General features: G+C 43.9%; 1 protein-coding gene across 1 annotated transcript; it reads right to left on the bottom strand.

Annotated features, from left to right (window-relative positions):
* Nucleotides 1-636: 636 nt before the first annotated feature.
* RACGAP1 (Rac GTPase activating protein 1) lies at nucleotides 637-27,838 on the bottom strand. Its single transcript, XM_080939917.1, has 17 exons — nucleotides 27,771-27,838; nucleotides 19,539-19,630; nucleotides 17,327-17,532; nucleotides 16,092-16,228; nucleotides 14,582-14,651; nucleotides 12,729-12,782; nucleotides 11,157-11,237; nucleotides 10,558-10,675; nucleotides 9,637-9,767; nucleotides 7,847-8,011; nucleotides 5,982-6,077; nucleotides 5,703-5,901; nucleotides 3,705-3,810; nucleotides 3,406-3,538; nucleotides 3,070-3,193; nucleotides 2,177-2,282; nucleotides 637-1,528 (listed from the first exon to the last, which is right to left on the bottom strand). Exons 2-17 carry the CDS (start codon nucleotides 19,621-19,623, stop codon nucleotides 1,453-1,455), a joined length of 1,887 nt encoding a protein of 628 aa, XP_080796043.1. The 5' UTR covers nucleotides 19,624-19,630; nucleotides 27,771-27,838; the 3' UTR covers nucleotides 637-1,452.

Below are 27,838 nucleotides of genomic sequence, written 5' to 3'. Positions count from 1 at the left end.
GAAAAAAGCCAGGAGGTTGCCTTCCCTCTCCACTGCTACATATTAAGCCTGCAACTGTTTGCCTTCAATCCTAGATACTCTCTCCTCCCCAGCTTCTGAGCTCTAAGTGCAGGTGTCCTCAGTTAATCATCCCAGCTCACTCCAGAGTCACTTCCAGCAGTGAAGGATGTTCCAGGCAGCCAGCCAGAGGCAATTTTTTCCCTTAAATCTGCACCATTCTGATCCCTAAAGACTAGTTTAAAAAGTTTATATTTTTTTGCCTAAAATGCTTTCTTCAAACAAGAAGATAACAAATCTAGGACTTCAGTTTAGAGAAACAGACTGAATGAAAAGGAGAATGAAGTTCTCCGGGTTTCTTCAGGTTCAGCTGGTAGGTCCACATGACAGACTCAACACACTGTATGGAAAGACATCCCAGAAAGAAAACAAAAGTCTTTCTTGTGATGAAGGACAAGAAAACCAACATCGCTTTCATTTTGAAAAGCTATTTTATTTTTTTCCACATAATAATCCAAATACATGTCTTACAGATAAGGGTTAGTATGAGTCAGAGAACATTCCAGGGAAGGAAGCCATTTTGGACACTGGAAAATGCTAACCAAAAAAAAAAAAAAAAAAAAAAAAAAAAACCCAATGTTTACAAATATGTCTGTTTCATGGAAAAAGTTCACCATCCAAAGTGCAAAGACATAAGCAGCTAACTTTCTTGCTATATGAAAATAGTCTTCTAAACTGTTAGCTGACTTTTAAAATAGGCTCCACTGGACAAAGAACAAGGGGTTCAGTTGTCAGAATGAATTCAGCTTTAGACCAATCTGGCTTTGACCCCAACCAACTGCAAACAAAATCCAGGCAGAAGCCAGCTAGAGACAACACGACACGTGGGATCATGGCCTGTGGCACTCTCTACAACTCAGACTTAACCCAAATGAAGTAAAGCATCCTCAGATCAGTGCCTCGGCCTATCCTGCTGCTGAGGGCTCAGACCCATGTGTCAGTCCCTGAAAGAGGAGGGGAACTGGCTTCGGGGAAGTGGCCATCCTGTGGCCTCTTGAGCCTGTCCCGAAACCTCTTGTCCTGAGATAGCCCAGGTTTACCTAAGAGGCAGAGTTCCTGTCACCGTCTAAGTGACACCACAGGAAAAGTCATTTCATGAGCAGTATTTGGCTTTAAGCCAAAGAGACAACCCCCACACCCCAGAAGAGCCACAACAAATCCCCATTTCCCCTCTGCCCTGGTAAAGATCTCTATTTTAAAGCTCCCAACAATTAGTACAAGGTGCTGAGTCACCAGGTGAGAGGGAGCTATGTAATAATCAAACTCTCATACACATTAAACTTTATTTAAAGCCTTGAAAATGCTAAAAGTAGTAATCACACAGGAGGCTGAAGAACAAACAGGCATGTCTCCTGCAGTGAGTAAACGCTAGGACACTAGGCAGAAAAGCTTTCTTTACTTGAGGTATGGAGCAGGGAAAAATTTGCCCTGTTGACCTAAGTTGGTGGCAGACTTGCTCTTGTTCCCAAATCTAGAAATAAATTAGAGAACGAGTTAGGAAGGTTCTACAGGCTAGTGAACAACAGCACAAAGAGAGGCTGTGTCTGTACACATCTGACAGCTTGAGATTCATCCCAGAGCCCACATAAAGGAGGAAGAAAACGTACTAACTCCCAAGAGTGGTGCACACACGTATTATACATGCATATGAGTGCACATTCCTTAAAAAGCATATTCTATAAAAGATACGTATGTTACTTGATATGACCTGAATATGGGAACTGTACAGGGAGCTATTCTATAAGGCATTACTGACCCAACAGGACGGTCACAGGGTCACCGCAGAGACTTCGTCTGACAGAGCTCACTTCCTACTTCAGTTAACTCTTTTCATTTACTTTTGTTAGATAAGGCCCTGGCTGGTCTTGGACTCATGGTGATTCTCCTGTCTCAGTCTCCAAAATGCTAGAATTGGTGGGACTGCAGGCATATACAACAATATAGCTTCAATAAACTACTGCCCCCAAACCTAAAGACCTGAGTCAACTCCTAGGAACTACAAGGTAGGAGAGCTGATTCCTACAGGGTGTGCTGACCTCAGCATGCTGCTTCGACTCATGCCTGAGGACACAGGCCCACGGGTGTGCGAACACACGCACATGCCTGAAGTTCTGCATACCTGGGTGTGCTCTTGGAGAGGTTGTACAATCTCTGTGACAGGGAATTTGATAAAGGAGTCTTGGCAAGCTGGAATTCAGGAGTGGTCACAGGCCCCAATAAGCTCACTTCAAATAAAAATGAGACATATTTTTAAGTGAATGGGAAAGAAAGACGAAAGTACCTTTGAAGATGGACGGTTCTGGCTGCCCTCCTCTGAAGTTAGCCATGTGGCAGTTCACAGGTCACCTATGCCCTTATCCTGTAACTCACCCCTGCAGCTTCTCAACTATCCAGGCAACTACTCAATAAATAGCTGACATTTGCTTCCTGATTCAGACAATTCCCAAACTTCACACGTCTAACATCTGAACATTTGACTTTACAAAAAACAAGACACTTTTCTTAAAAAGTGTGGTGGGAATAAAACCACTCTACTCAAACGGCAGCAGAAATTACAAAGTCACACCAGAATCAGACTGAAGCCCAGTGAGACGGCTCACGGGCAAAGGCAAGATCCTGGGACCCACATCGTGGGAGGAGAAAACCAATTCTCTCAACAAATGCACCATGGCATATGCACCCACACATAAAACAAAATGTAGTAACAATTTTCAATAAAACATGCTAACAAACCTAAAGCAGGACTTAACCCTGGGAGTGCCATCACGCTGGACGGAACTATGTGTAACTAAGAAAATCTGATCAGGCTGATGTGGGGTTGATTAGGAGCTGAGAGAGGGCGTCGTGTAACCCAGAATGGCACTGAACTCAGTAGCTGAGGATGACCTTCACTTCCTGCGTCAGGGTTACAGGTGCTCCTTACCACACCCAGCCCAGACATTCCAAACAGCTGGAAGCTCAGAGAAGTGGGCCTGCTGCCAAGGGCCTGAAGCAAACGCAGGCAGAACTGACCTTTAATGTCTGGTGTCCGTGGTGTTGAGTTTCCATTGCCACGCTGGCTGTCAATGTTCTCCTGATCCACCATCATGAACTGATTCCAGTATTCCAGGGGCAGAGAGAGCAGGCGCTCCACCACCTAAAGGGCACAGAGTCAAGCCTTACTGCATGTCTCCTCACTGTTGGGTGTTCTTCAGCCTTGCTCTGCATCCCAGGCTTGCCTAGAACTTGAAATGTAGACCGGGCTGGGGTGATCCTCCTGGACAACTGGCCACTGCACGTGCTCAGCACACGTTAGTGCACTGTGAAGCTCAGACCTTCTGTATCCATGTGCGCACACATGAACCCTACCTTGAGCTGACGTTTGATGTCCTGGAACATTGTCACTGGGTCTGGATTGGGCACAGTATGGGCAACTATTGTAGGGCCAAAGACTTTAGCTAGATTGGCAATATCCATCTTGGTGTTTGGACTCTGAGCCACTCTAAATAAAAGATTATATTAAGAAACATATTATTCCTCTTCAATATACACAAAAATATACATTCTACAAGAAAACAACTCACTGTTCACACTCCTAACACCCAGTCCACACTATCTTCTCCTTGGCAGAGTCCCTAGCTCTCAGACCAAGTCTCTGCTGTACTAACCTCTGTAGGTGGATCATGAGGAAGGCCAGCGTGTCCCTGTTGGCCTGGGGCAGCTCACTGACAGCCTGGTACATGGCGGCTGTGCTGTTGTCTTCATCCGTTATCTCTGTGACAACAAGAAAGCTCTAAAGGTCCAGACTCTTCCCCTGAACAGCAGCTTCAAAGTTATCGACCACAAAGGCCCACCTATACACTTCTGAAACTTCTGATGAGGTTCATGACAGCACCAGACCTTAGTTTCATTAGCAGGCAAGACACTGGCCAACCGTTCAATGAGAAGTCAGAACTTCCTAAAACTCACAGCTGCAGTTAGAGAAAGCAGCTGGCAACCCATGTGCTGGAAAGACACACAGCTGCAGTGATAAAGCATCAACAACCACACGACCTTTAAGGGCCTACTAAGTACCAGGTGCTATTTTCAGTGTAAGGATAAAGCAAACAAAAAGAGGCCTTGTTTCATGGAATAAATACTCCATTGAAAGAGCTGGTCAAGAAAGGCAAAAACAACACACACGTCAGACAGTCCATGAAGTAGAGAAAATGAGCACATGGAATGCTGAAGTAACAGGACCTGCTGCCTCTCACAAGATGGTCGGAAAGATGGGGTTATGGTTAATTTTTAAAACTGGGTCCCAGATAGCCTACTCCAATCTTAAACTCACTATGTAACCAAAGCTGGTCTCAAATACCTGATCATCCTGCCTCTATTTCCCAAGTGCTGGGACTACCATGTCATACGTGTGGCTTAGGGAAATGTGTCTAAGAACAAAATATATTTAGAGAAACTGGGGAGGGAGAAGGAGAAACACTACAGAGATACCTAGGGGAAAGCTGTTGGGGCTACAGCATATACTAAGGACTTGAGGTGGCCGTATGCTATGGGATGGGCGTCAGTTAAGAACACTCACTGGCTGTTCCTACAGAGGACCTGGGTTCAGTTCCCAGCACCCACACAGCAGCTCACAAATGCCTTTAACTCCAGCTTCCGGGGACCCAGCACCCTCTTCAGGGCTCTGTAGGCACTGGGGGATGTGGTACACAGACAGGCAAAACATCTATATACAGAAAATAAAAAGAGACCCAAGACTCCAGGATTAGAAAAGAGGAAGGAAGGGTATAAAGAAGATAGTGTTGGAGACAATAACCAGGAGCCAAGTCACACAGGTCTTTCCAACCATGTTAAAGATTGGAGTCAGTCTAAAGTGATGGACAAGCTGGACAGTGATGTCACATGGTTTTCATCCTAGCACTCAGGAGGCAGAGGCAGGTGGATCTTTGAGTTGGATCTTGGCCAGCCTAGGCTACAAAGTGAGTTCCAGGACAGCCAGAACTACACAGTGAAACCTCATCTCAAAAAACAAAACAAAAATTATAAAATAAAACAAAAATGATGAACACAGACAAAGGGGCCATCAAGTAACTAGAGTATAAAAGGACCACACACAGACACTATCATGTGGGGGCAAGCAGAAACACGGTGTTAGCCAGTTCTCAGCATTTCCGAAGACAGCTGAGTACCAGGACTCATGACAAATACCAAATTTAAGGAGTATTTACAGGCTGCTAACAAGGTCTGTGAAAAGAATTACAGTTGAAAAAGAATTCTGTTTTCAAAGGGACAACCTAAAACCTGATCAAGAATCAAGACCACCTAATTTAACTTCTCCCTTTATTTATGTGTGCAGGTACTTTGCCCACATTTATGTGGTGCCTGAGGGGGACAGAAGAGGGCAACAGATCCTTCAGGTCTGGGGTTACACACAGTGTGACCCACACCCCCTATGCAGAAGCTGTGAATCAAAATCCTCTCAACCACAGAGTGTCTTTCAGCCCCTCTAATTAAGGGACGAAAGGCATGATGGGTGGATGTACAGTTACTCACCCACCCAACGGTTTGAGCACCTACTACACGACAAACACTGTATTAGTAGTGGAAAATTAGTAAACTGTGAACGCAGTTCAGTTCTGCAATCAGCTGATGCCATGACCAGCCCTTACCTGCTGCCTCCATGAACGTTTTGCTCAGCCAAAAGGTCAAAAGGGGCTCTTTGAGGTTTCGAAGGAAGTCTTTCAGGAGGCTGCAGATGGCATGAATGTCGTCTACTTTGCTGAGGAGGGGTACAGTTTTCACCTTAAGAAATTTCTCTTTCAGCTCTTTTACCGTCCGGTCACAGCCTGAGATCCTGTACAAGCCTGCCTATTACAAAGATGACACTTGCTCAGGAACTTCCGGTTACTATTACAGACAAGCTCACCCTGTGCAGTGTCTCCTCTCACCTCAGTCAGGCCTCGCTGCTCAATCTCATTCACACAGCTGACAACAATGGCAGGGATCATCGGAGAAGTCTGCGACACAAAGTCGGCCAGCATTCCCTGGAAGAAGGAAAGAGGAGCTTTACTATTCATACCATTGAGACTGAGAGGAAGACCTCGTGCAAAGAGTTGCCACTAAACACCAGGAAACTGTCTGTATCAGCTTCTGAATTTTTATTCTACAAGTACATGTTAAAAAAGACTTGGGGGCGAAGAGATGGCTCAGCAGTTAAGAGCATGTACTGCTTTCCAGAGGACCTGGGTTCACGTCCCAGCTACCACATGGGGTGGCTCACAACCACCTGTAACTCCAGCTCCAGGGGAATCTGACATCTCTGGCCTCCAGAGGTACCTGAACTCATGTGCACATACCCCACCCCATACATAGTTTAAATAATAATATTTTGAACAATCTTGGAGTGAGGTACGGCTCTACTAGAGTGTAAGTCTGACATGCATGAGGTCCTGGTCTTGACCCTGTGGTGACCGATGCCTGCTATCCCGGCACACTGGACATAGAAGCAGGAAGAGCAGAGTTTGAAGTCATCTACATAGTAAGTTTGAAGTCATCCTAGACTACATGAGCTCCTGCCTCGAAACAAAGACAAAAAGTCTTAGTCACTTTTCCTGTCTTCATGCTGTGATTTAAATATAACAACACATTTTCATGAGCAAGTAGCAATGCCCCCAACAATAACAACTTCCTTTCCTAAGACAGGAAAAAGCAAGCAGTGAAGAGATGACAGCTGGGAGCTGGGAGTGGTGACAGTTGCAGCTTTCATTCTGAGGTAAGCGGATCTGAGTTTGGATCCTAGGCTGAAGATCTTTGAGAATCTTTTCCCACCCGTGTCTTGGCTAGGCCCACATTAGCTCTGCACTCAAGATGTAAACACTACTCAGCTGCATGTCAGCATCTAAAGCCGGTACATGAGTGTCAAGGGCTGCTCTGTGATGTGGTCTGCACTAGGGTAGAACTTAGTGCAGGGAAAAGCGGCATGGGACAGTTGATGGGCTTATGTCTGGAATAAGAGTATAGTCGAGACTTCTGCACTCAATACAGACAATACACAGCTGTACCAGCTCTGACTGCCAGAGTTTCCCATTTTCTTTCTAGTTAAAAAACTTCAGCTGAAGTTGAGAGTCCTCTTTGTAAAGGCCTGAGTTCAATTCCAGCACCCACGACACATGCCTCCTAGCTACAGCTGGAGAGGCTCTGGTACTCACACGCACACACATAATAAAATAATTAAATGGACCTTTCAGTTTGTGGGCCACACCTAAATAAACTGATAATTTTTATAAAATAAAACAAGCATAGTGGCAGAGGCCGTTGAGCCCAGCACTTGGGAGACAGAGATGGGTGGATCCCTTAAGGCTAGCCTGGTCTACAGAGCAAGTTCCAGGATAGCCAGGGCTACAGAGAAACCCTGTCTTGAAAAACCAAAATATTAAATACTAAGAAGAAAGAGAATAAAAAAGAATTTACTGGGTAGGACTGAGAATGAGATTGGAGAGCTAATAAAACAAGAATAGCCTTGAGCTCACGATGGTAGAATTAAGTGGTAGGAACCGGGGTAGGCTATAAAAAGGCCTACTGTGTATGTGGGAAATCTTCCTAGGAGAGGAGAGGAAGGAGGAATCAGCTGTAGAAAGATTATTAAATAGAAAAACACAAACAAGATTCTGCTGCAAGTCAACATTTTACTATTTCTATTCCTTTCTCATGGAGGAAAATTTTATTTGAGATCCATAATTTTAAAATAAAAAATGGATACTATGCCTTTTAAAGACCAAAGTGACAAATGACGGTGGGTTGCCATGAGTCTCACCTCTCCAATCTTAACTGGAGTTCCCACCAGGGGAGAAATGCAGGGAAGGGGACATCGGTCCCGACATTCTGGATGGGAGACCAAACGACAGTCTCGACACTTCAGAGACAGCTTGCCAAACTTGATCCGCTTCCCACACGGAACACAAGATTCAGGCTTAATAACCTAAAGATAAAACAGGACAGAAGCATAGAATAATATGAATTACAGAGTTATTGTCAACCACACACATTAATTGCACATTATGTATGAAACAACATTTTAGACCCATTACACATTTTAATGTAATTCCCACACAAAAATATTGTAAAATAAGTCTTGTTTTCTTAATTTTAATAGCAGTGGTGTGGTGAACATGGTGGTACACGCTTTAATTCAAGTACCTAGGAGATGAAGCAAGTGGATTCTGTGTGCTCAAAACCAACCAGGGCTACAAAAAAGGAAGAAAGAAAAAAAGAGGAGAAGGAGGAAGAATAGAAAGAGGAGGAGGAAAAAGAGAAGATAGAAAAAAGAAAACAGGCTAACTGCCAACACCTCCTCAGTCAGGGGTGGAGGGCAGAAGAGATGTGTTCTCTGAAGGCTGCTGGGAAGTTTTTCATGTTCTCCTATGGCTGCTGGATGCAGGTGTGACACAGGATGGTGGGGATCCTATAAGGTTTAGGATTTCATTTTAGGGTGTTAAAAAAAATGTTCTTCCCCTTCTCCTTCTTGGCTCAGTGGTTGAGAGCACTGGCTTCTCTTCCAGAGGTCTTGAGTTCAATTCCCAGTAATCACATAGTGACTCACAACCATTTGTAATAGGATCCAAAGTCCTCTTCTGGTGTGTCTGAAGATATCGACAGTGTACTCACATACTTAAATAATAAATTAATATTATTTTTAAAAAAGTTCGAAAATTGCTAATGTGGACAGATCCCCACTTACGTGACTACACAGAATGTCAATGAACTGTATATTTAAATGGATGAATGAAGCCAGGCAATGTAGCTTACACCTATAATTCCAGCACGGAAGAGGCCAATGGAGCTAGAAAGACAGCTCAGAGACTAAGAGCGCTTATTGTTCTTGCAAAGGACACAAGTTCAATTCCCAGCACCATATTGAGCAGCTCACAATATCCTATAATTCCCATTCCAAATGATCTGACATCTACATTAAGATCGGTAGCCAATAAATACCATGCAAGGTAATTTTAAAGAAGTTGAAAGAAGGGGGCTGGAGAGATAGCTCAGCAGTTAAGAGCATCAACTGCTGTACCAAAGGTTCTGTGTGTAAAAGCACTTGTCACCAAGCCTAATGGCCTGAGTTCAATCCTCAGGATGACTGTGATGGAAAGAGAACCAGCCATGTCATATGCAGGCCCCCCACTCAGCAAGGGACACAGAAAATAATATTAATTTCTTTTAATAAAATTAGTATATGTGATTGTATGTAAAATCAGCTCAATAAAGTCAGATGTAGTTGTGCACTCTTTTAATCCCAGCACCTGGAAGGCAGAGGCAGGTAAATGTCAAGTTCAAGGCCAGCCTGGTACAGATCAAATGCCAAAAGAGTCAGGACTACACAGGGAAACCCAGTTGAAGAAACCAAACCAAAACAAGCTAAACAAAAAGAAATAATGGCTGCAGTCCCCTAAATAGAGATAAATAGAAAAGACGATAAGGTCCAGTCCCAGGATTCCAGGGCACAAAGCAAAAGGAAAACAGAGCTAGAGGCCAACCCAGGCAACAGGGAAAGAGCCTGTCTCCAAGACCACACTGCCTCAGAGGAAATGAAGCTGTCAGACTTACCGTCTTTGAGACGAAGTCATGCAGTCGCATGCCTCCGTTATTCTGAGGTGTGCCCACACTATCTGTCTCTGTTCTCGGCTCCAGCGGCCTACAGTTCAGAGCGGAGTCACTGTTTACAGGTTGTAAAGGTCCTAGAAAAACAATCAGATTCAAACTTTTGTCATAAACATGTTCATCCTTACAAATTTTAATCCCATTTTTTCTCTTAACTTCATTTTTCAATATAACTGATAGTAGTAAACACACACAGTTCAAGAAAAGCTACAATTCTCCACTAGGAATGCACTGAGACTGACCAGCCACCCAGAAGTAAAGGACAACAGACAACGCTCAGGGTAGCATCAGGCAGTGAGAACCTCCTCACCCCAGCACATTCTTAAGAGACTTCTCAGAAGCCAACTCTCAATTTTAGTCAGTGTTTTATTTATTTATATTTGGTTTTGGTAGCCAAGGCTAGACTCAAACATATGATTGATTTGCCTGTTTGAGAACCTAGGTGGTTCAACTACTCCTTTCAGGTATAAAATGTCAAGCCTGGCCCTTTTTTTCCCCTTTAAAAAAAAAATTGAGACTTTTATTTTCATGTGTATGGGTGTCTTTCTGAACGAATCTGTGCACCACAAATGTAGTGTTGTGCCCAAGGAGACCAGAGGGCACGTCAGGTCCCTGAGGTCTGGAGTTAGAGATGATGGTAGGCCACCCTCTGGGTACTAGTAACTAAACATGTCTTCTATTAGAAGAGCTGGTGCTTAGCCATCTCTCCAGCTCCTTTTGGTTTTTGGTCTTACCATGTATGCAAGGACTGATCCTGAAGTCAGTATGAAGCCTAGGCTACCCACCAATCACCAGTTTCTGTCTAGGCTTCCAAGTGATCAGATTGCAGCAGCGAAAGGAGGAGCTGTAGCTATACGACCATCTGACCTGATTTCCCTCGACTCCTGGTCCAAGATGGCAATGTCTCAATGGTAGACACAGCTTCAATGGGTCCACCATCACTGGGAACGGTCACTGTAGTTTTCGCAACTATTGATTCATTTGCCTGAAACAAAAGCAATAATGGAAGAGATAAACAGACTAACTTTTCTATACAAGTATTTTCCAGTAGGTAAAAATACTCTAGCTCCAAGCGCTTAAGTTGAAATCTCATGCACTACAGTATAGATAAAGTAAAAGACAATCAGACTTACAGCTGACAGTCCGACTTTTTTTTTCTTGTTTATTTTGAGACAGGTTCTTGCTTTGTAGCTACGGCTGTCCTGGAACTGTCAGACCAAGCTGGCCTCAGACTCAAAGATCTACCGGTGTCTGTCTCCAGAGTGCTGGGGTTAAAGGTATGAGCCATCACGCCCTGCTTAGCTGACAGTTCTTACTCACGTGGACAATACAGGATCTTACTGGATAGAAAAACTCCCTGACTTCCCTCAAATAACACTGTGATGATACTGACTGTTACCACACTGTGAAGAGCCACTAATTCCTGGAGTTTAGGACCCTGGTTCTCTGGCCCTGACTCCTCTTACCTGCTCTATTGTAGAGCCAATGGAACATGTTTTCTTCACAGGCCCAGGAGGACCATCGACAAACTGTCTACTGCTTGAGCGCTGGCGAGGGAATAAGAGCAAAGCTTCAGTGTTAAGTAGAACTAAAACCCAGAAAACACAGTAATCTTATCAGACAACTACATGCAAGTTCTAAAAACCAGGGCTGCAATAAATAACAATGTGCTCTTCCTCATGGCCTGTTTGTTAAACAAACACAAAAATGCTTTCAGCACTATAGAAGAAAGAGACAAGCTTTTGAGACAGAATCAGAAAAAGTAGGACTGTAATCCTATCTAAGGACATGAAGTCTTTGGAAACACATCAAGTAGGCTAAGCACGTCAGCCCAGATACATCTCCATATCCTATTATACACACACACTGCTTCTGAAGCATGTTAGAACACAACATTCCTGCATAAAAATTCACAGGACAACTCAAAACAAACTCAAATATACTTTCTCACTGTATGAAGATATAGCCCAGACCTGTAAAATAAAGTAGAATCATGCCCTGAGTCAGTACTTCAAGCAGTATCACTATGGCCCCACCCCTACAGGACTGGTGAGATGCCTCAGTAGACAAAGGTGCAAGCCTGGGGAATTTCCAGAGGCTTAGAGAGGAGCAACCCACATGGATGGAGGTATACATGTGCCTGCACTCACACATGCACGGAGGTACACATGTACTCACACGGCTACACACACACACACACAATAGTAATAAATAAAAATTTAAAGCTAAATAGTATTGCTCAGTAGCATCAATTCTGTGTTTGAAAGGGGGGTCTCTTGGTATAGTCCTGGCTGTCCTGGAACTTGCTCTGAAGACTAGGCTGCACTCCAATTCACAGAAATTCACCTGCCTCTGCCTGAATTAAAAGCAGACACCACCACAGCAGACCTACATTTTGTGTTGATGTTTAATAATGTCTAGAGATGTGTCAGTTTTGTATCAGAATTTCCCCAAAAGAAAAACCATTACCAAAGGTGATTTTTGCTAACTGGTTTATCTCTTGATGTTTATGTTATAATGTGCACAAGTATTAGTCCACATACATGTGTACACACCACATGCATGACTACAGCCCACAGAGGCTACTAACAACATTGGATCCTCTAAAACTGGGGTGTCAGACATTTGGGAGTCACCAAGTGGGACCTTCATCCAGATCCTCTAAAAGAGCATCAAGTGCTTCTAACTGCAAGCTACCTCTCGGGCCCGTTGTACTTTAATTTTTCTAATAGGATATCACAATGTAGGTCAACCTGGTCTCATACTGATAAGTAGCCCAGGCTTGGCCTCATATTATGATCTTCCTGACTCAGCCTTCTTAGTGTTAAGAATCACAGTGTAGGATATGATGACAGACAAAAAGTCTTATTCTATAAAATGTAAACATCTGAGCCCAATGGCAAAGGCTCATATTCCAGCCCCTGGAAGGCTGAGGCAGAGAGAGGGTCACAATCACAGCTTGCTTACACAGGAGTTAAGGGCGTCCTGGCACATGGTGAGGAGATAAAGTGGGGAAGGGGCAACAAGAAAATACATACCCTCTTTTCTCGTTTCTTCATTTTGAAATTCTTCACCAAAGAAGAATCCCAGTCCTGTTGGTAATTAGAACATGTTAATGTCTTTCTTTGGTTAGGTCACTCATAAAGCCTACACAAATTTTACAGCAAACAAGGCAGGCTACCTAACTTAGGGCCCCAGGAGAGGAAAATTAAGAAGCTCTCTGGCATTTGTTCCAAAGCTTCAGTTAACAGGCTTCCTTCAAATATTGAAGCAACAGTAAGAGAATCAGGAAGCAATGCCACAGAGACAGGGAAGGTCAGAGAAACAGCTCCCATCGTGATCATTTCAGGAGCCTGGGTCTTTATTGCTCATTATTTCTCTAATTGGTTTTAGAACTTAGAGAATAGAAGACATTGTTCTGATCGTGTTAGATGCGACTCTTTCCTCAAGTGATTGTTACTGTCTAATGTGTCACTTAAAAAGTTAGCTTAACCCTCGGTGCCCCTCTTCCTTGGTCCTAAAAGCAAGTTTACCCTTGAGTACTTTCTTACCACAGTCTAGTTTCACTTCCGTTACTGTAATCACTGGCATTCATTTTAGTATCTAATGATTCCCTCACTCCTGGTTACCCCTAAGCACAGTCCCTGGAGACCAATGAACAGTGTCCCCACAGGACTGCACCTCCCCAACTCACAGCCAAGTAACCTCACTACGGGTCGATCAGCTCCGATTTCACAGCTAACACAGTAGGTAAAGGTTTTCCTCAGAACTCACCTGTGTTTGATTATATACCCCACACCTATCCTATATTATCCCTTATTTCAGAAGGTGGCTGCCCAATATTTATAGCCTTAAAATGGACATTTGCTTCTCTGGTTGAACAAGAAAAACACTCCTAGGCATGTAGTAAGTACTTTCTATCTGCTTCTGCATCAAAACCCAACACTAATAATGTCCCCTGCTCTGCTCTGTCTGCAGAGCTTCAGCCTTCTACAGAAATGATAAATTACCAGTGGACTACCAGTCTCCTCAACAGTAAAGACTAAAATTTCAGTAGGTATATGAAATACTACCTTTTATACAGAAATTCCACCAGGTCTGATGCCCACAAAAGGTAACAAGTTTAGACATAGCAAACCATTGCTTAATCGAAGAATAACATGCTGCCGAGAAATTTAAATCACGCCCCTCTAGATGAGGGTAAGGGCTTTAGTTTCCTTCTAATAGATGTGAAGAATGGCTAAGCCTTCCTCGAGAACCAGACTAATTTGGAAATAAGACACAGGCCTAGAGAGATGGCTCAGCGGTTAAGTGCACCGACTGCTCTTCCAGAGGTCCTGACTGAGTTCAATTCCCAGCAACCACATGGTGGCTCACAACCATCTGTAATAGGATCCGATGCCCTCCTCCACTATGTCTGAAAATAATGACAGTGTACTCATACGGAAAATAAATAAATCTTAAGAAAAAAAAAAAAAAAAAGAAACAAATCTATTCAGCTCAGCAGCAGCAAATAAGCTCCAGGACAGCCGAGTCTACTACACGGCCCTGTTCCAAACAGTAAAGGTAAACTGCCTTGCCTAGTCAATCTTGCTCGTTTCTAGGGCTTTAACAAGTCAAGACATAACCAGTTTCTACAGGTTCCTCTCAGAAACCCTTCAGAGACCTTCAGCCTCACAGCAAATCCTGAACTTCACGTTCTTCAGAAACTAAATACTTAAGTCAGTATCTTATTGCTTGTGTGGATTTATATTTTAAATTACTAGCTCAGAATCTATAGCAAATCAACTAATACAACAGTTATAAAGGATGGCTAGGGACAGGGGCAGAGATGCTCCTGCAGGAACAGGTCAACAAAAGTAGATAACTGTAGAAATCAAACATTTATTACCAGTGATTCATCAGTCTTGTCAAAGCTGATATCTGATAAAATGGAACCAGATTCATCAATCGTTGACAGTCTGGATTAGAAACAGTAACAGTGTTAGACACAGAACACCATAAAACATAAACGTCCCACTGGTCGGGTAATATGAGCCAGCGAGCTCACAGGGCACTAGCTGAAGCCTGAGCTGCAGTGAGCTGTTCTCCATGGCCCCCATGGAGCAGAACAGCTCAGTATTACAGCCAGGCCCACGGGGCTCTTCTTGCTGAGTGTGTACTACAAGGATGCAGGCTGAGACTCAATTTGATTCCAGTCATGTCTGCTGCTGCCTACACATGAATATTACCCAGCACTGGGCTTTTGAGTTTTATTGTTGTTTCTGTCTGAGACAAGGCCTCTAGCCAGGCTGCCCATGAACGTCCTTTATCACAGGAGATGATTTTCAACTTCCCTAATGCTGGGATCCCAAATGTGTAACTGCAGGCCCAGTTTGCAAGGTGCTGGGAACCGAGCTATACTTGACTGTTAACTGGGCATATCCCCAGCCCAGAAGTGGTTTTTGAAGACATTAAGCCCAAACTAGAGATAGAGGTCCATACAGGTAATTATAGCATTTTCAATGTACAGGCAGAAGATCAGACGCTCGAGGTCAGCCTGTGATATGGAAGACCTCACCTCAAAATACAGGCTGGGGTGGGAGTGAGGGTAAGGGGGAAGGCTGAAAGATGCTCAGTGATTAAGAGATTCTTCCAGGATTGGGTAGAGTTCAGTTCCTGGTGGCTTTTATCTTCTATAGCTCTCATTCCAGGGACTTAGTATCTTCTGGTTTTCATGGACACCCTGCACATATGGCCTACCCTCTCACATAAATACTCATATTCTTGATATTGAAAAAAAAAAAGAGAAATCAAATTTATTTTCTTAGTTACAGGTTCCACATGAGTTGGGCATAGTATCCCTGCTCTAATCCCAGCACTCAGGAGGAAGAATAGGCTACACCTTAGGGTCCTACCTCACCACACCAAATAAAGTAAGATTCCCCATGGAAACGAGTAACTCCAATAGTGTGGTATAAGCCTCTTCCTATTTACTGTGTTGGATGGAGTATTGCATCTAAGCCTGGCTGAGACTGTTTTAGTGACAGTGTGGAACCAAAATGATTGTCTGGTCTTAGCTCCAGGCAGCCACAGGCGCTCTCCCAAGAACAAGGCAAGTATTGCTGTAGCCACTCCCACCTCTCGGTCCTCAGTTACTGTACAGGAGCAGTTATTGATGTGTGTCAACACTAGCATCAAAACTTTACCCACAGTGAAACAACATCCTAAGGATGGCTTAAAAACAATGAAAGCAAATGGGGGGTGGGCTTTTTGGCCTCGATCCCCCAGCTCCCCCTGCCCTCCAAGGCTCTTTCTGCTTTGTTCAGCACACATCCCGGAAGCAGTGTGTTTAAGAGGTCAGATAACAGGACTTCAGACAGCTGTCCTACGTGTGATCAGATAACAGATGCAGTCCCCACCTATTGTTCCCAGTGTTGCCACTGGATGCTTGGCCTCGGTTGAGAAAAGCCAGAGCTGTTTTTTGTTCCTCACTTAGCTGAATACTGCCAGATGTGTCACACATGAGTATATCTCGAATCAGCTGAATCTGTTGTTCCTACAGACCAAAGCAGAGTAAAACATCATAACCAGCCAGAGAAGAAACCTCAAATTTATGGGATAGGCAGAAGACATTAAAATACATTATGCAAATAGGCCTTCAGGAAGGCATTACAACAATAGAATATTAATTCACATCAAGCCCAGACTATGGCCGGCTTTTGAAGAGTAAAAACGACCCCATATAGAACAGCGAGATTTCCGCTATGAGACCTTTACGAGTGATATAGAATGAGAGCTCCAGGACAGGTTTCACAGAGCATCACGTGTTGCTGTTATCAGAACAATTATTGGCTTCTTTTATGGATCTAAGAAGGCAGTTGCATGTTTCTACATGATGTAACAAAACGCATTAAAACAGACACAAAGCTGGAGTGCAGTTTGGGCTTCCTGAGGCATCTGCACTGAGCTAGGATGGATTAGCTCCCCTGAGTAAAAAAAGCTCCAGTGCACCATGGCCCAGCCGACACATCAGGACAACAGGCTGCACGCCAGTCACTGCTCGACTGACTACGTCCAGCCTGTTCCCTGTGCCACAGCCACCAACGCATGAGAGGAGGATAATGCTCTTTGAATTTATAATAAACAATACAGGCTGGGTATGGTGGCATGTGCTATTCAGGAAGCAGAGGCAGGAGGATCACCCCTGAGTTTAAGGCCATCAAGGCATATATAACAGAGCCCTGTCTCAAAAGACACACACACACACATACAGAAGAGCAAATAACTTGCATTAGATAAGTATTCTAGAATTTCCTTCTTACTCCCACTTTAATTCTTTAGTTCAGGGCTCTGTGCATGCCAGGCAAACATTTTACCAACTGCACTACATCTTTAGCTGCGTTGGTTTAATTCTTTAAACTCTTATATGAAACCTGTCTAGTGAAAAATGGTTTCAAGCCTAAAGGAAAAACTAAATTTTAATTTCAAACTAAAATACAGAAGTCACAGGCTTTGGTTTCAACTGTAATCACAGGCAAGATGTCTACTGAGTCCTTTATGTAGAGGCAGAAACCGGGTGTTTATGTAAAACAGAAACATTATCAGACAATGTGTCCCCCACCCCATGCCAGTCTAATATGTGAGGGACACACACCAGCTTTGCACACTCTGCCTCAGCCCGCTGTCTCCGTTTGATCTCCACATCCACTTGATTACGGGCATGCTTCAGCTTAACATCCAGAGCACTCCGCCCAGTCTCTGCTTTCAACAACAGATCTTTGAATTTCTCCAGCTCCTGGTTGGTTCTTTGACATTTCTTTCGGAAGTCCTCGAAGTCCTTCACAACCTGGATGAATTCAACTGAGGACAGGTAAAAACTTCAATAATCTGAGTAGCAAAGATACAGCTGCTCAAATAAATAGATCCTCTAGTTAGCTTCATTTCAAATATAAAGTCTTGCTGGACTATGGTCAAACAGCTGAAAATGACCAGGAACAAACCTTGTATTTTACTCTGGACACCAGCTTAGTGGGAAGCAATTCCTGACTCAACAGGTCACACACTTTTGGCCTAACCAGGGCATCTGCTATGGAGTATCTAACTCATTAGTCACCCAGTTCCAGATGTCACCAAAGCTGAAAGCTCCTGAACAGAAGGCAATCAAAGAGGGATACCTTTGGAGTAGCTGTCACAGCAGGACAGTCACGTCAAACAAAAACCACCTCGTTCACAGTTGCATATCGCTGAGCCAGAGTTAAAGGAAACCCAGGTGTAATTGCTATACCATGCTCTAGTAGATGTGGATTAATATAGACATCTAAGCCTGAAATTCCGTTCAGTAATAATTATACAAGTATTGATTAGAAAGTAAAGAGCCTTTAACAGTTCCCTGAAGGGTAAGTAAACACTCCAGGATAAAATCAGAAATGATCCCACTGGCTCTTGAACGGGGACTCTGTTCAAATGTCTGCAAAGACCATGCTCCTAAGCAGCATAGCACCTCCAAGCAAGACACCGGCAGCAACTTATCACTAAGCATCAGTCTCCACCAACATCGCACAGGATGAGAATGAGCCACTTGCACTGAAAGCTACCAGATCTATGGGAACTTTAGGTAGTGAGAGCATTTTTCCTATACACATTTAAACCATGTATAGAAATATACAACATACAATTTTAATGTGACTAAACTTCCAACTTAGTATACAAACTCATTCAAATGAAACTGAGCCAGGCCCATGGGTGCACACCTCTAATCCCAGCACTCAGGAGGCAGAGGCCGGCAAATCTCTGAGTTTGATGGCAGCCTGGTCTACAGAGTAAGTTCCAAGACAGCCAGGACTACACAGAGAAACCCTGTCTCCAAAAAGCAGGAATGAATGAATGAATGAATGAGGTGGGTCAGAAGGGAAATTATATTAGCACCAGACTAATTTTAGCAAAATAGGATAGTATGAAAGTTATCTTAGGCAAAGTAAATATCAAGCATCAAAAATTAGGGCTTGAGAGATGGCTCAGCAGTTAAGAGCACTGGCTGCTCTTCCAGAAACCTGGGTTCAATTCCCAGCACCCACATGGCATCTCACAACTGTAACTCCAGTTGCATGGGATCCAACATCCTCACACAGACATGCATACAGTCAAAACACCAATACACATAAGAGTTTTAAAAATTTTTTTAAAAAAGGATAAAAAGTGCAACCAGGTGTGGTGGTGGACACCTTAAGTCCCCAGACTTAGGGACTAAAGGTAGAAGCAGGCAGATCTCGCACTGACTGCTCTTCCAGAGGTCCTGAGTTCAATTCCCAGCAACCACATAGTGGCTCACAACCATCTGTAATGAGATCTGATGCCCTCTTCCGGTGTGTCTGAAGATAGCTACAGTATGCAGTACACAAAATAAATCTAAAGAAAGAGAAAGAAAGAAAAAAGGAAGGGAGAGAGAGAGAGAGAAAGAGAGAGAGAGAGAGAAGAGGAAAGAAAGAGAAAGCTAGCTATCTACTAGTTATATAAAGTTCACTTAAAAATAGGGGCAGAGAGGACCTGAGCCAGTTTCATAGCACCCACATTGGGTAGCTCACAACCTTCAGTAACTGCAGCTCCAGAGGCTCCCTGGCCCTCTTCTGGGTTCCATGGGCACCCAACACATAGAACACATTGCAATAGCCTTTGGCTCGGGCCATAAGGAGACATCTCTTTTTACTTTTTTTTTTAAGGGAACATGAAAGTATGCCAACTTTCAGATTTTAACACACTTCAGCATTATTTAAAAAGGAACAACAACAAAGAGATCTCCTGTGCTTCCTTTTAATGGTTTTCCCCACGCTCCCTCCCCACCCTCCACAGCCCAGCTCAGAATGACTTACTGCTTTCATTTCCTTCATTGATAATCTCCAACCGGCGTACAAGCTGCTCAAACAGAGTCCACAAATTCACCACTGTAGTATCCATCTTTCTGCTGAGAAATCAAATATACGTTAGGGATACGTTAAGGAAGCTGCTTTCTCCCCCTTACAAAAGATTCAACATCATTCCAGGAAATCCATCAGTGACCAACACCTGGACTTTCCTATCTGCCACCACCATTATAAGAATCTCATGCCAATGTGGTCCTAATTTATATTTAAACATCTTCTCTCTCTCACGGATTTAAGATATCTATCTGCCTGTGCTACGATTAAAAGCATACATCACCACACCAGGCTGCTTGTTTATTTTTTAAGACAAAGTCTTACTATGTTGCTCAGGCTGGCCTTAAACTCACAATCTTCCTGCCTCAAACTTCCAAATTCCGAGGTTACAAGCATGTGCCAGATAAAAGCTGCAATAAAGACTCACTTATGAAGCCAGGCTGTGGTGGCACACACCTTTAGATTAAGTCTTGAGATGCAAAGGCAGGCAGATCTCTGAGTTTGGGGCCAACCTGGTTAAGTTCCAAGAGACAGGGAAATCCTCAAAAAACAAAACAAAGGTTCACATATAAGCTAGAAAAGCACTGCAGACATTTGCCTTCCCTGCCTACTTCTATGCCAGTCCCTTACTCCTCACAAAGATGCTGGTGCTAGTTGCCTTCAGTAGGAATGGGCATGTCAATGAATAATAAATAACTCCACAAAATGTGGTTCTTCAAGGCTAATTTAACATTTTTTGTTACTTTAATCTTTCAGACTTAGAAAACCTATAATGTAACTTAAAATGTTTACTTTTAATTTCACTGCTGGCTAATATCCTGTCAAAACAGTCTCTTAAAAGGCAGGACCTGGTCAGCACATTTCTCACCGATGGCACAGGTGACATCACACAGTGATTAAGCAGGGAAACTGCCAACTCAGCAGCACAGGAATTATTTCTGTAGTGCAGGGACTCTGCTGGACTGCATGCAGGGACTGTGTCTAATAAATTTATACTAAGTATAGGCGAAGGATTATGTTATACCACTCTGGCATCAGAGAGACAATACACCACCTTCACAGTGACAAGGGCAAAGGAAAAACCATTTGTAGTGTGCTCTGTACAGGGAATTTCAGGCTTTGTGTTTCCTCCCAAAGACCTGCTAAATATTACATTAAAAACTCAGGCCTTCCAGGCAGTTCTGTTCCAAATAGACTTTAACCAGGAATGAATTAGAAAAATAAGTTCATTTAGTGGTCAAGAAAGACATTTACTGAATATGACAAAAACTATCAGGGAAAGAAAATAGTCAAATTTCACTCAAAAATAAAATATTCTTAGAAATACATTAGAGGATCTCATAATTTTCTTACCCTGATGCTCTAAGTCACCACTTTATCAGAAACAAAAACAAACAAAAAACTATTTCAGACCTCTATTTTGAATTTTTAGTGATTTTTGTAAATGTTTTAAAGACTACTGCAAGCTATGACACTAAGAAACCCAATGCCACAAAGAACAAAGGACTGTGAGCATAGTGTATTCAACACTACAGAAGTGTCCATCTACAACTGCTATAACAGCAATAAAATGAAATCAACTCTACCAGGTCTAAGCTTGTCTGCAGTGTAACCTCAACAGGGCTGGAGCCATGTTCTTCAAACAGCCACATATCTGGTTCCAGGCAACTAACCATGGCAAGCTGCTAGGCAACCAAGCTAACGGACACATCACAGAGAGTGGGGTTAAGGCCAGCAGGGGGACACATGGAAGGCACGAGGACCACAGACTTAACAAACCCACAAGCAGGTGCTGCAGAGCAGAACACTCAGCATCGATTCACATGATCTCCTCTCCCTCCAGGAAAAGTGGAGACTACTAGCCAGCAGCTTTAACAGAGGATATTGATCTCTTCTACCGCAAAATCCTAGGTGAACCTTGCTTCTACCTCAACATCATGTGTCCTGCAATTCAGAACAAGAAAACTTCTGCTGAGGGACTCAGACAAGCAGTTTCTGTGGCAACCATCATGTTGAAAATGAGGGGGAGGGGCTTTTAACTTGGTTTTTGGAGACCTGGCCTGGAACCCAGAAATCTGCCTTGTCTCTGGAATTAAAGGTGTGAATCACCACAGCAGGCAAAAAACAGCAAGGTTCTGTGTACTAAAAGCTCAGCACTAGAGATAAAGACAGAATGGTCACAATGTCTAGGCCAGGGAGGTACATGACAAGACCATGTCCCAAAGCAACCACCAAAAATGTGTCTTAAATGACAGTAAGACCGGACCTGACCTGCCTCTCTCTGCTGTGCCTCTCCACAGTGCTTAAACTGAATAAGGCACTCTCATCTCAGAGACTTTCTAAATGAGAAGTAAATGCCTGTTTGGGGGGGTGGGAGAGGTAGAGAGAGCTCCACCCACAAAGCACCTGCTGCATGAGCACGCGGACCCTCAGCACCATGGCTCAGAGGATAAGGACCCTCCTGCAGGAGCTTAACAACCTCAGTTCAATCCCAGTCAAACATGACAACCTCCCAAAGTTACCCTCTGACCAACACCTGCATGCCCTGGTGCATACACAACCCTACCTCACACAAACAGAATGAAAAAGAAATTCTAAGCTGAGCAGGTGATGTACTTATAATCCTAGCACTGGGGAAGCAATAGTAGGATCCTTAGAGCCCAGAGCCCACCCCCAGGTCTGGGTGAGACTCCATTTCAAAAAACAAGACACTAGGCAGGTGTGGTAATGCATAACTTTCTTCCACCATTTAATCCCAGCACTAGGAATGCAGAGGCGTCAGGTCTCTGTGAATTAAGGCCAGGCTGGATTCACACAGTAAGACCCTATCTCAAACAAAGCAAAAAGTCCACAGTGGACAGACCGCCCTCCCCAGAGGAACACCACTGGCTAGAGGTTGTTTTACTGTAGTTTGGTTTTGTTTTGAGACAGCCCCGGCTGGCTTTGAACCCATAGCACTCCTAAATCAGCCTCCCAACTGCTGATATCACAAGGCATGAGCCACTCTGCCCAGTCTCTTGAAAACAAACCTGATTCCAAAACCACAGACGTACATGATACACTGCACCATAGCAGCTGGTCTCCTTGATACCTATGTGCCTAGGAAATGGTTATTTAAAATCCTAATGCTCCCTCGGGGTTTTCCAGCACTTCAGTGTCCTTCCTAGTGCCAAACATTACCTAAATCCCTCCAAATCTCTGAACTCATCCCAGCACCTTGATCCAGCTCTGACAGTTCGACCATCTAACTGAAGTGCTGTGGTTCTCATTCTCCCTTCTCTTCCATATACATCAACTGTCCTACTGACTCCCAGCTGTTACTGTTGCTTCTTAAGACAGGGTCTCATTATGTAGCCTATGCTAGCCTAGAACTTGCTCTATAGACCAGGCTGGCCTTAAACTCAAGATACCTCTTCCTCCTGAGTTAAGGACTAAGGTATTCGTTACTAAGCCTGGCTCTGACTCCCAATTTTTCTCTTCCTATTTTCAATATCCTTCTAATCACTCTGTTCCAAAGCTCAGAAATATCTTTGGTTTCTTCCCCTTCTGCAGACTTTTCTCATCTATGGGTCAGAGCTTCCTCATCCCACAAAGCTGTCACGGATCAGTCGGATTGACTTCCTCCCTGAACTGGCTTTCCTGTCTCCAACACCCCAGCCCACCCCACCCCCGATACTCTTATCAGTTGCTATTCAAACACACTAATTTAACTTTATTAAATTTGAGGTCAGAAATCTTGCATTTGCTACTACAGTGTTAAAATACATAAGCACACAGTCTGTAGCATAGTTCCTAGACACACACAATACTTGTCACACCACCTCTGCATCACTGTGAGTAGAGGCTGGCCAGTGAACCTAGGACCCTATCCATGCAGATGGATTTACTTCTTTTGGTCAGTAGCTTCTGACGACCTACAGAGTAGAAAGGAGATGCAAGAGCATGCAAACGTAGGTGAAAATGTTATAACATATAAGTTGAACCCTATCAAAACTACGGCTAATGAAAACAGGAGTGGGTCTTTGTGTAGTTCCAGGCCTGATAGCTGTTAATTAGATTCTGGAAGAATGATTCATAACTCTAGTAATTTCCCTTAAGTTGTCTAGACTGTCTCCACATGAGGCTCCACTAAATTCAGAAGCATAGACTATTTTAAAAGAGCACTACATAATATTTAATATATGCCTTTGCTGTGAATTGAGTTCTAAACTTGACATTTCACATTTTTCTTCATGTGAATCTAATTAACTAAGCTGCCATTTTACAGACAACTTAAAGGCTCAGAAAGCTGAAATGAGTAAACGCTGAGCGCCCAGTGACACCCAGGTGTCTGTTCCACTCTAACACACAAATGCTAAAAAGCATCGGCCAATATATAGTATATGCTGCAGATTTTCTTAGACAACTGCAAATCCTAACCGTCACACAAAGCACTGCCATATATGTAAACACAGATGTCAGCTAGGACCCAAACCAAAAAGACTGCAAACTTCTGACCTGTCTAACAAGCTGTTCTTGATGAAGCTCTTGCTTCTGAAGGCTGATTTTCCCTCCTCTAATATAGGTTTGCTTAGGAGAACCAAAACTTGGTGTAGTAAAATATAATCCTCCACTAACATCTGCAGAAGTGACTCTCAGGAATTATTTATAGGTGACAAACCACCCCTCTGCATCACACAGACTCTCACTCAGCCTTTCCTGTGTCAGTTGAGAATGGCTTTAATTTTCCTGCTGGGCCACATTTTCACCCCACCCCCTTTATTATTTAGCAGCATGGCTAGGAGGCGCAGTAATGTGAGAGGAAACAGGAGCAGTCCTCTGCAGAGCGCTGCTCTCAGCTGTGGAGCAGCTGTCACTTGCCAAGCAGAGAGGCTGCTGCCTTTTCACCACACTGCAAAGGTCCATGTGAGCAAGGGGATCTGTTCATGGAGCACTTTAAACAAAAGGTGCCCAGAATCTCAGCTGCTTTCGATAGGGAGCCCCAGAGGTGGAGAAGTCACTGTGTTACATTCCCAATCTGTGAGTATCCTAAGGGAGCAATTTGGCAACACTAGGGAAAAGACTCTCAGCTTGCTATGATTGCTTTGAGCCCCCAATTTAATTTCAATCACCCAGGAAAGAGACAGTCAGTCCTTCAGAACAGACTGTTACAGATCTTACTGCAGGGTATCCTGGGAAAAGTGTCTATACTCGTCCTACAAACAACATTAAGAAAACTATATATCAGGATTTTTAGCTGCATCAAGAGTATTACATTGCATAAGACAAAGCAATGGCAGATTGCTTGATTTTTTTTCCAGCAAAGTATTTTAATGAAAAACATTACTGTACACATTGTTGTTCTGGAGATTCCCAAGACATTAACAATGTAGGTTTCCTGATACCATAGATAAATATTCCCCAAGACAAGCTCAGACTAAGGTGCTTCCATTCGAAAGCATCTCATTTCCCTAAATGCCTGGCTTCTGCTCTGTATCAGGGGCTCCATCCAACTCACAGAAGAAATCCCATCATGAGACCTAACGTTCCTAGGAGCAAGTCAACTGCAGAAAGAGGAAACAGAATGTTCCCAACTGAACATGAGTGAAGGCCAGAGGGAGGGAGGGAAAGCTGGATGTGATGGGTAAGTTTAGCACACTGCTGCTGTTTCCTGAGAGGCCTACCCAGAGTCTGTCTTAGTAATCACTGAAGCCTTTTTCTAATGACTTCAACTCAGGCAGACATAAACACTGTCTCACAATGTGAATGTGTTGGTGGTGGGGTAAAGAACAACCTTTAAACACAAATCTCATCACCCTCAACCAGCCCTTTGCCCACCACACTCCATCAGAGCCCCCTCCACACACAGCACACAGTTTCTGATTGTTAGCATCTTGTTTGCACTGAGCAAGCACTACAGAGTTGGTGGGCTACCACTGGTCTAGGCTTTCTCTTTGGAGTCAGCTCTTCAGTCACTCTGCCTGCAGTCTCTTGTGCATCTCATCCAGCCCTCATCGCCCCGACCCCTGGTAACTTACTTCTCAGTGAAGTCTCTACTTTAAATTAGGCCTTTCCCGTAACCTGGTTATTCTGCTCCAGAGCACTGTCTTCACCTAATATGTTTATGTAGTTTACTGTCTAGAGAGCGAAGACTTTGCAGAGGGACTGGTGTCCGTGTACCAGTGTGCAATGACTGGCAGGTGACCTGAGACTCACTGAATCAGTGAACCTTCTAAGGCCACTTTCCTTCCTCAGGTTCAATGTTCAACCTTGCAACAGGTTTTTAATTAATGTAGCATGATATAAAAACCATAGATGGGGGAGGGGCCTAGAGAGATGGCTCAGCTGTTTCAAAAGGAGCTGGGTTCAATTCCCAGCAACCATATGGCAGCACACAATTGTAACTCCACCCTTAGGGGATCTGACATACACAGATATACATGCCGTCAAATCACCAATGTACATAAAATAAAAATAAATTAAAAAAAAAAAAAAAAAAAAAACCTGCCACATGCCCCATTCTAGTAGCTGAGGCAGGGGAATCCTAATTAGAAGCCAGCCAAGATAATATAGCAACACTATATGGAGTTGAAATTTTTGTCAACTGAAATTCCCAGGGGAAAAAGCCAATGTTAAGAGTTCTATAAAGCTATCTCAAGAAACAAAAAACAACAAAACAAAACAAAAACTGTAAGACTAAGATTAGAGCTTGGTGTGTATCTGTGGAGAGTTAGAATGTTTCAGACATGCAGCCAAATTACTTCAGTGATCTTTAGCTCCACTAACACCAGCCACCTCCTTGTTACTATCAGATGAAAGTTTGGCCTGAATTAATTACCCTTCAGGGGAGGGGGGATAGTGTCACACATCTTTGATCCCAGCACTTGGGAGACAGAGGCAGGCAGATCTCTGTGAGTTCCAGGCCAGCCTGGTCTACAGAGTTCAGGCAAAACCCTGTCTCAGAATAGAAACAAAAACAAAAGCACACTAAAAAACTACCTTCCATCAACCCAGAAGCTAAGCTGGTCAGCAGACTGCACTGAAGTCTAACACAGCATAAAAGAGGTCCCCATCTTTACTGCACCCCAGCAGCCTGACACGCAGCCTCATCAGTCAACAGAGTTTTTAAGTTAGTAGAAGACGGCCTTACTTAAGCTTACTTGAGTGCTGGCTGTGGCTTAGCTGATGCCTAGCATGACAAGCCCCTGGTTTCTGCCTTCAACACAGCAAATACTGAGAATGGTAGATCACCGGTGTGATCTCCAAATATCCTGTAAATAAACGCCTGTAATCTCAGCACTCCAGGGACAGGATCAGAGGTTAAAGGTTATCCTTGGATTCAAGACAGCCAGCCTGGGCTACATAAAACACCGTCTCTGTCTCTGACTGTCTGACTCTCTCTCTCTCACACACACACACACAAACACACACACAGAGTGCAATTTACTTAGGAGTAATAGAACAGTGACTCCAATAACCAATAACTCTCCAATACACTGTACTGCAGTCAGTCTCTCCCTCTCTTTTTGAGGCACAAAAAAAAAAAAAAAGCTCTCATCCCAAGGGAAATGAGTGTTCCTTCCTGAGCCAAATATGAGTGACCCTGGCTCGTGAACATGAATCCAGGTTACCTAATTACCATGTGATATAGTCACTCTCACTAAGTCTTAACAGTCATAAATCAAGGAACGCTTAAAACACTTTGCTGGGCGCCTCAAGGTTTCTGATGCTCACCAGACAAGTCTTAGCTTTTTCTGTTGGTGGAAGCTGTTAATATAAATTAATACACCCCAAAGGGTTTCGCATGCTAATCACAGAACGGTAGGTAGGTCAATGAGAGACAGGTGGTCATTATTAAATGGGGGGCTGAAAAGGCAGCATCCGAATTTGCAACATTCCAACTCTCCAGAACTAGGGAGAGTTAGGCTTGTGGGAGGGAGCCTAGAAGGCAGAGGCTCTCCGCTTGAGGCCGCCAAGTTCCTCAAACACCTGACTTCTCCCTCAGAAGAGATCCTCGGAAATGGCTAAGGGGCTCCCTCTCTCCCGGCCACTCCCAAGCCCGGCACTGGAGCTCGCCAAGACCACCTTGAGGGAACTACACCCGCACCCGTCGGGCCACGCCTCAAAAGGACGCCCCCCACTTTACACTTAGCGCCGCGCCGAGAGCAGACCCCTCCCGCCGCCCGCTCGCGGCCTCCACCGGCTTACCGAGGCTCCCGGCCCCGCGCACACGCAACCCCGTTCGGCCCGCGGCGCTCACTCTCTGGCCGCCGCGC

This window comes from Micromys minutus, assembly GCF_963924665.1.
Source record: "Micromys minutus genome assembly, chromosome: 27".
In the NCBI taxonomy this organism is placed as follows: Eukaryota; Metazoa; Chordata; class Mammalia; order Rodentia; family Muridae; genus Micromys; species Micromys minutus.
The sequence above is the reverse complement of the archived record's forward strand: the minus strand, read 5'-3'. Positions and strand labels throughout refer to the sequence as shown.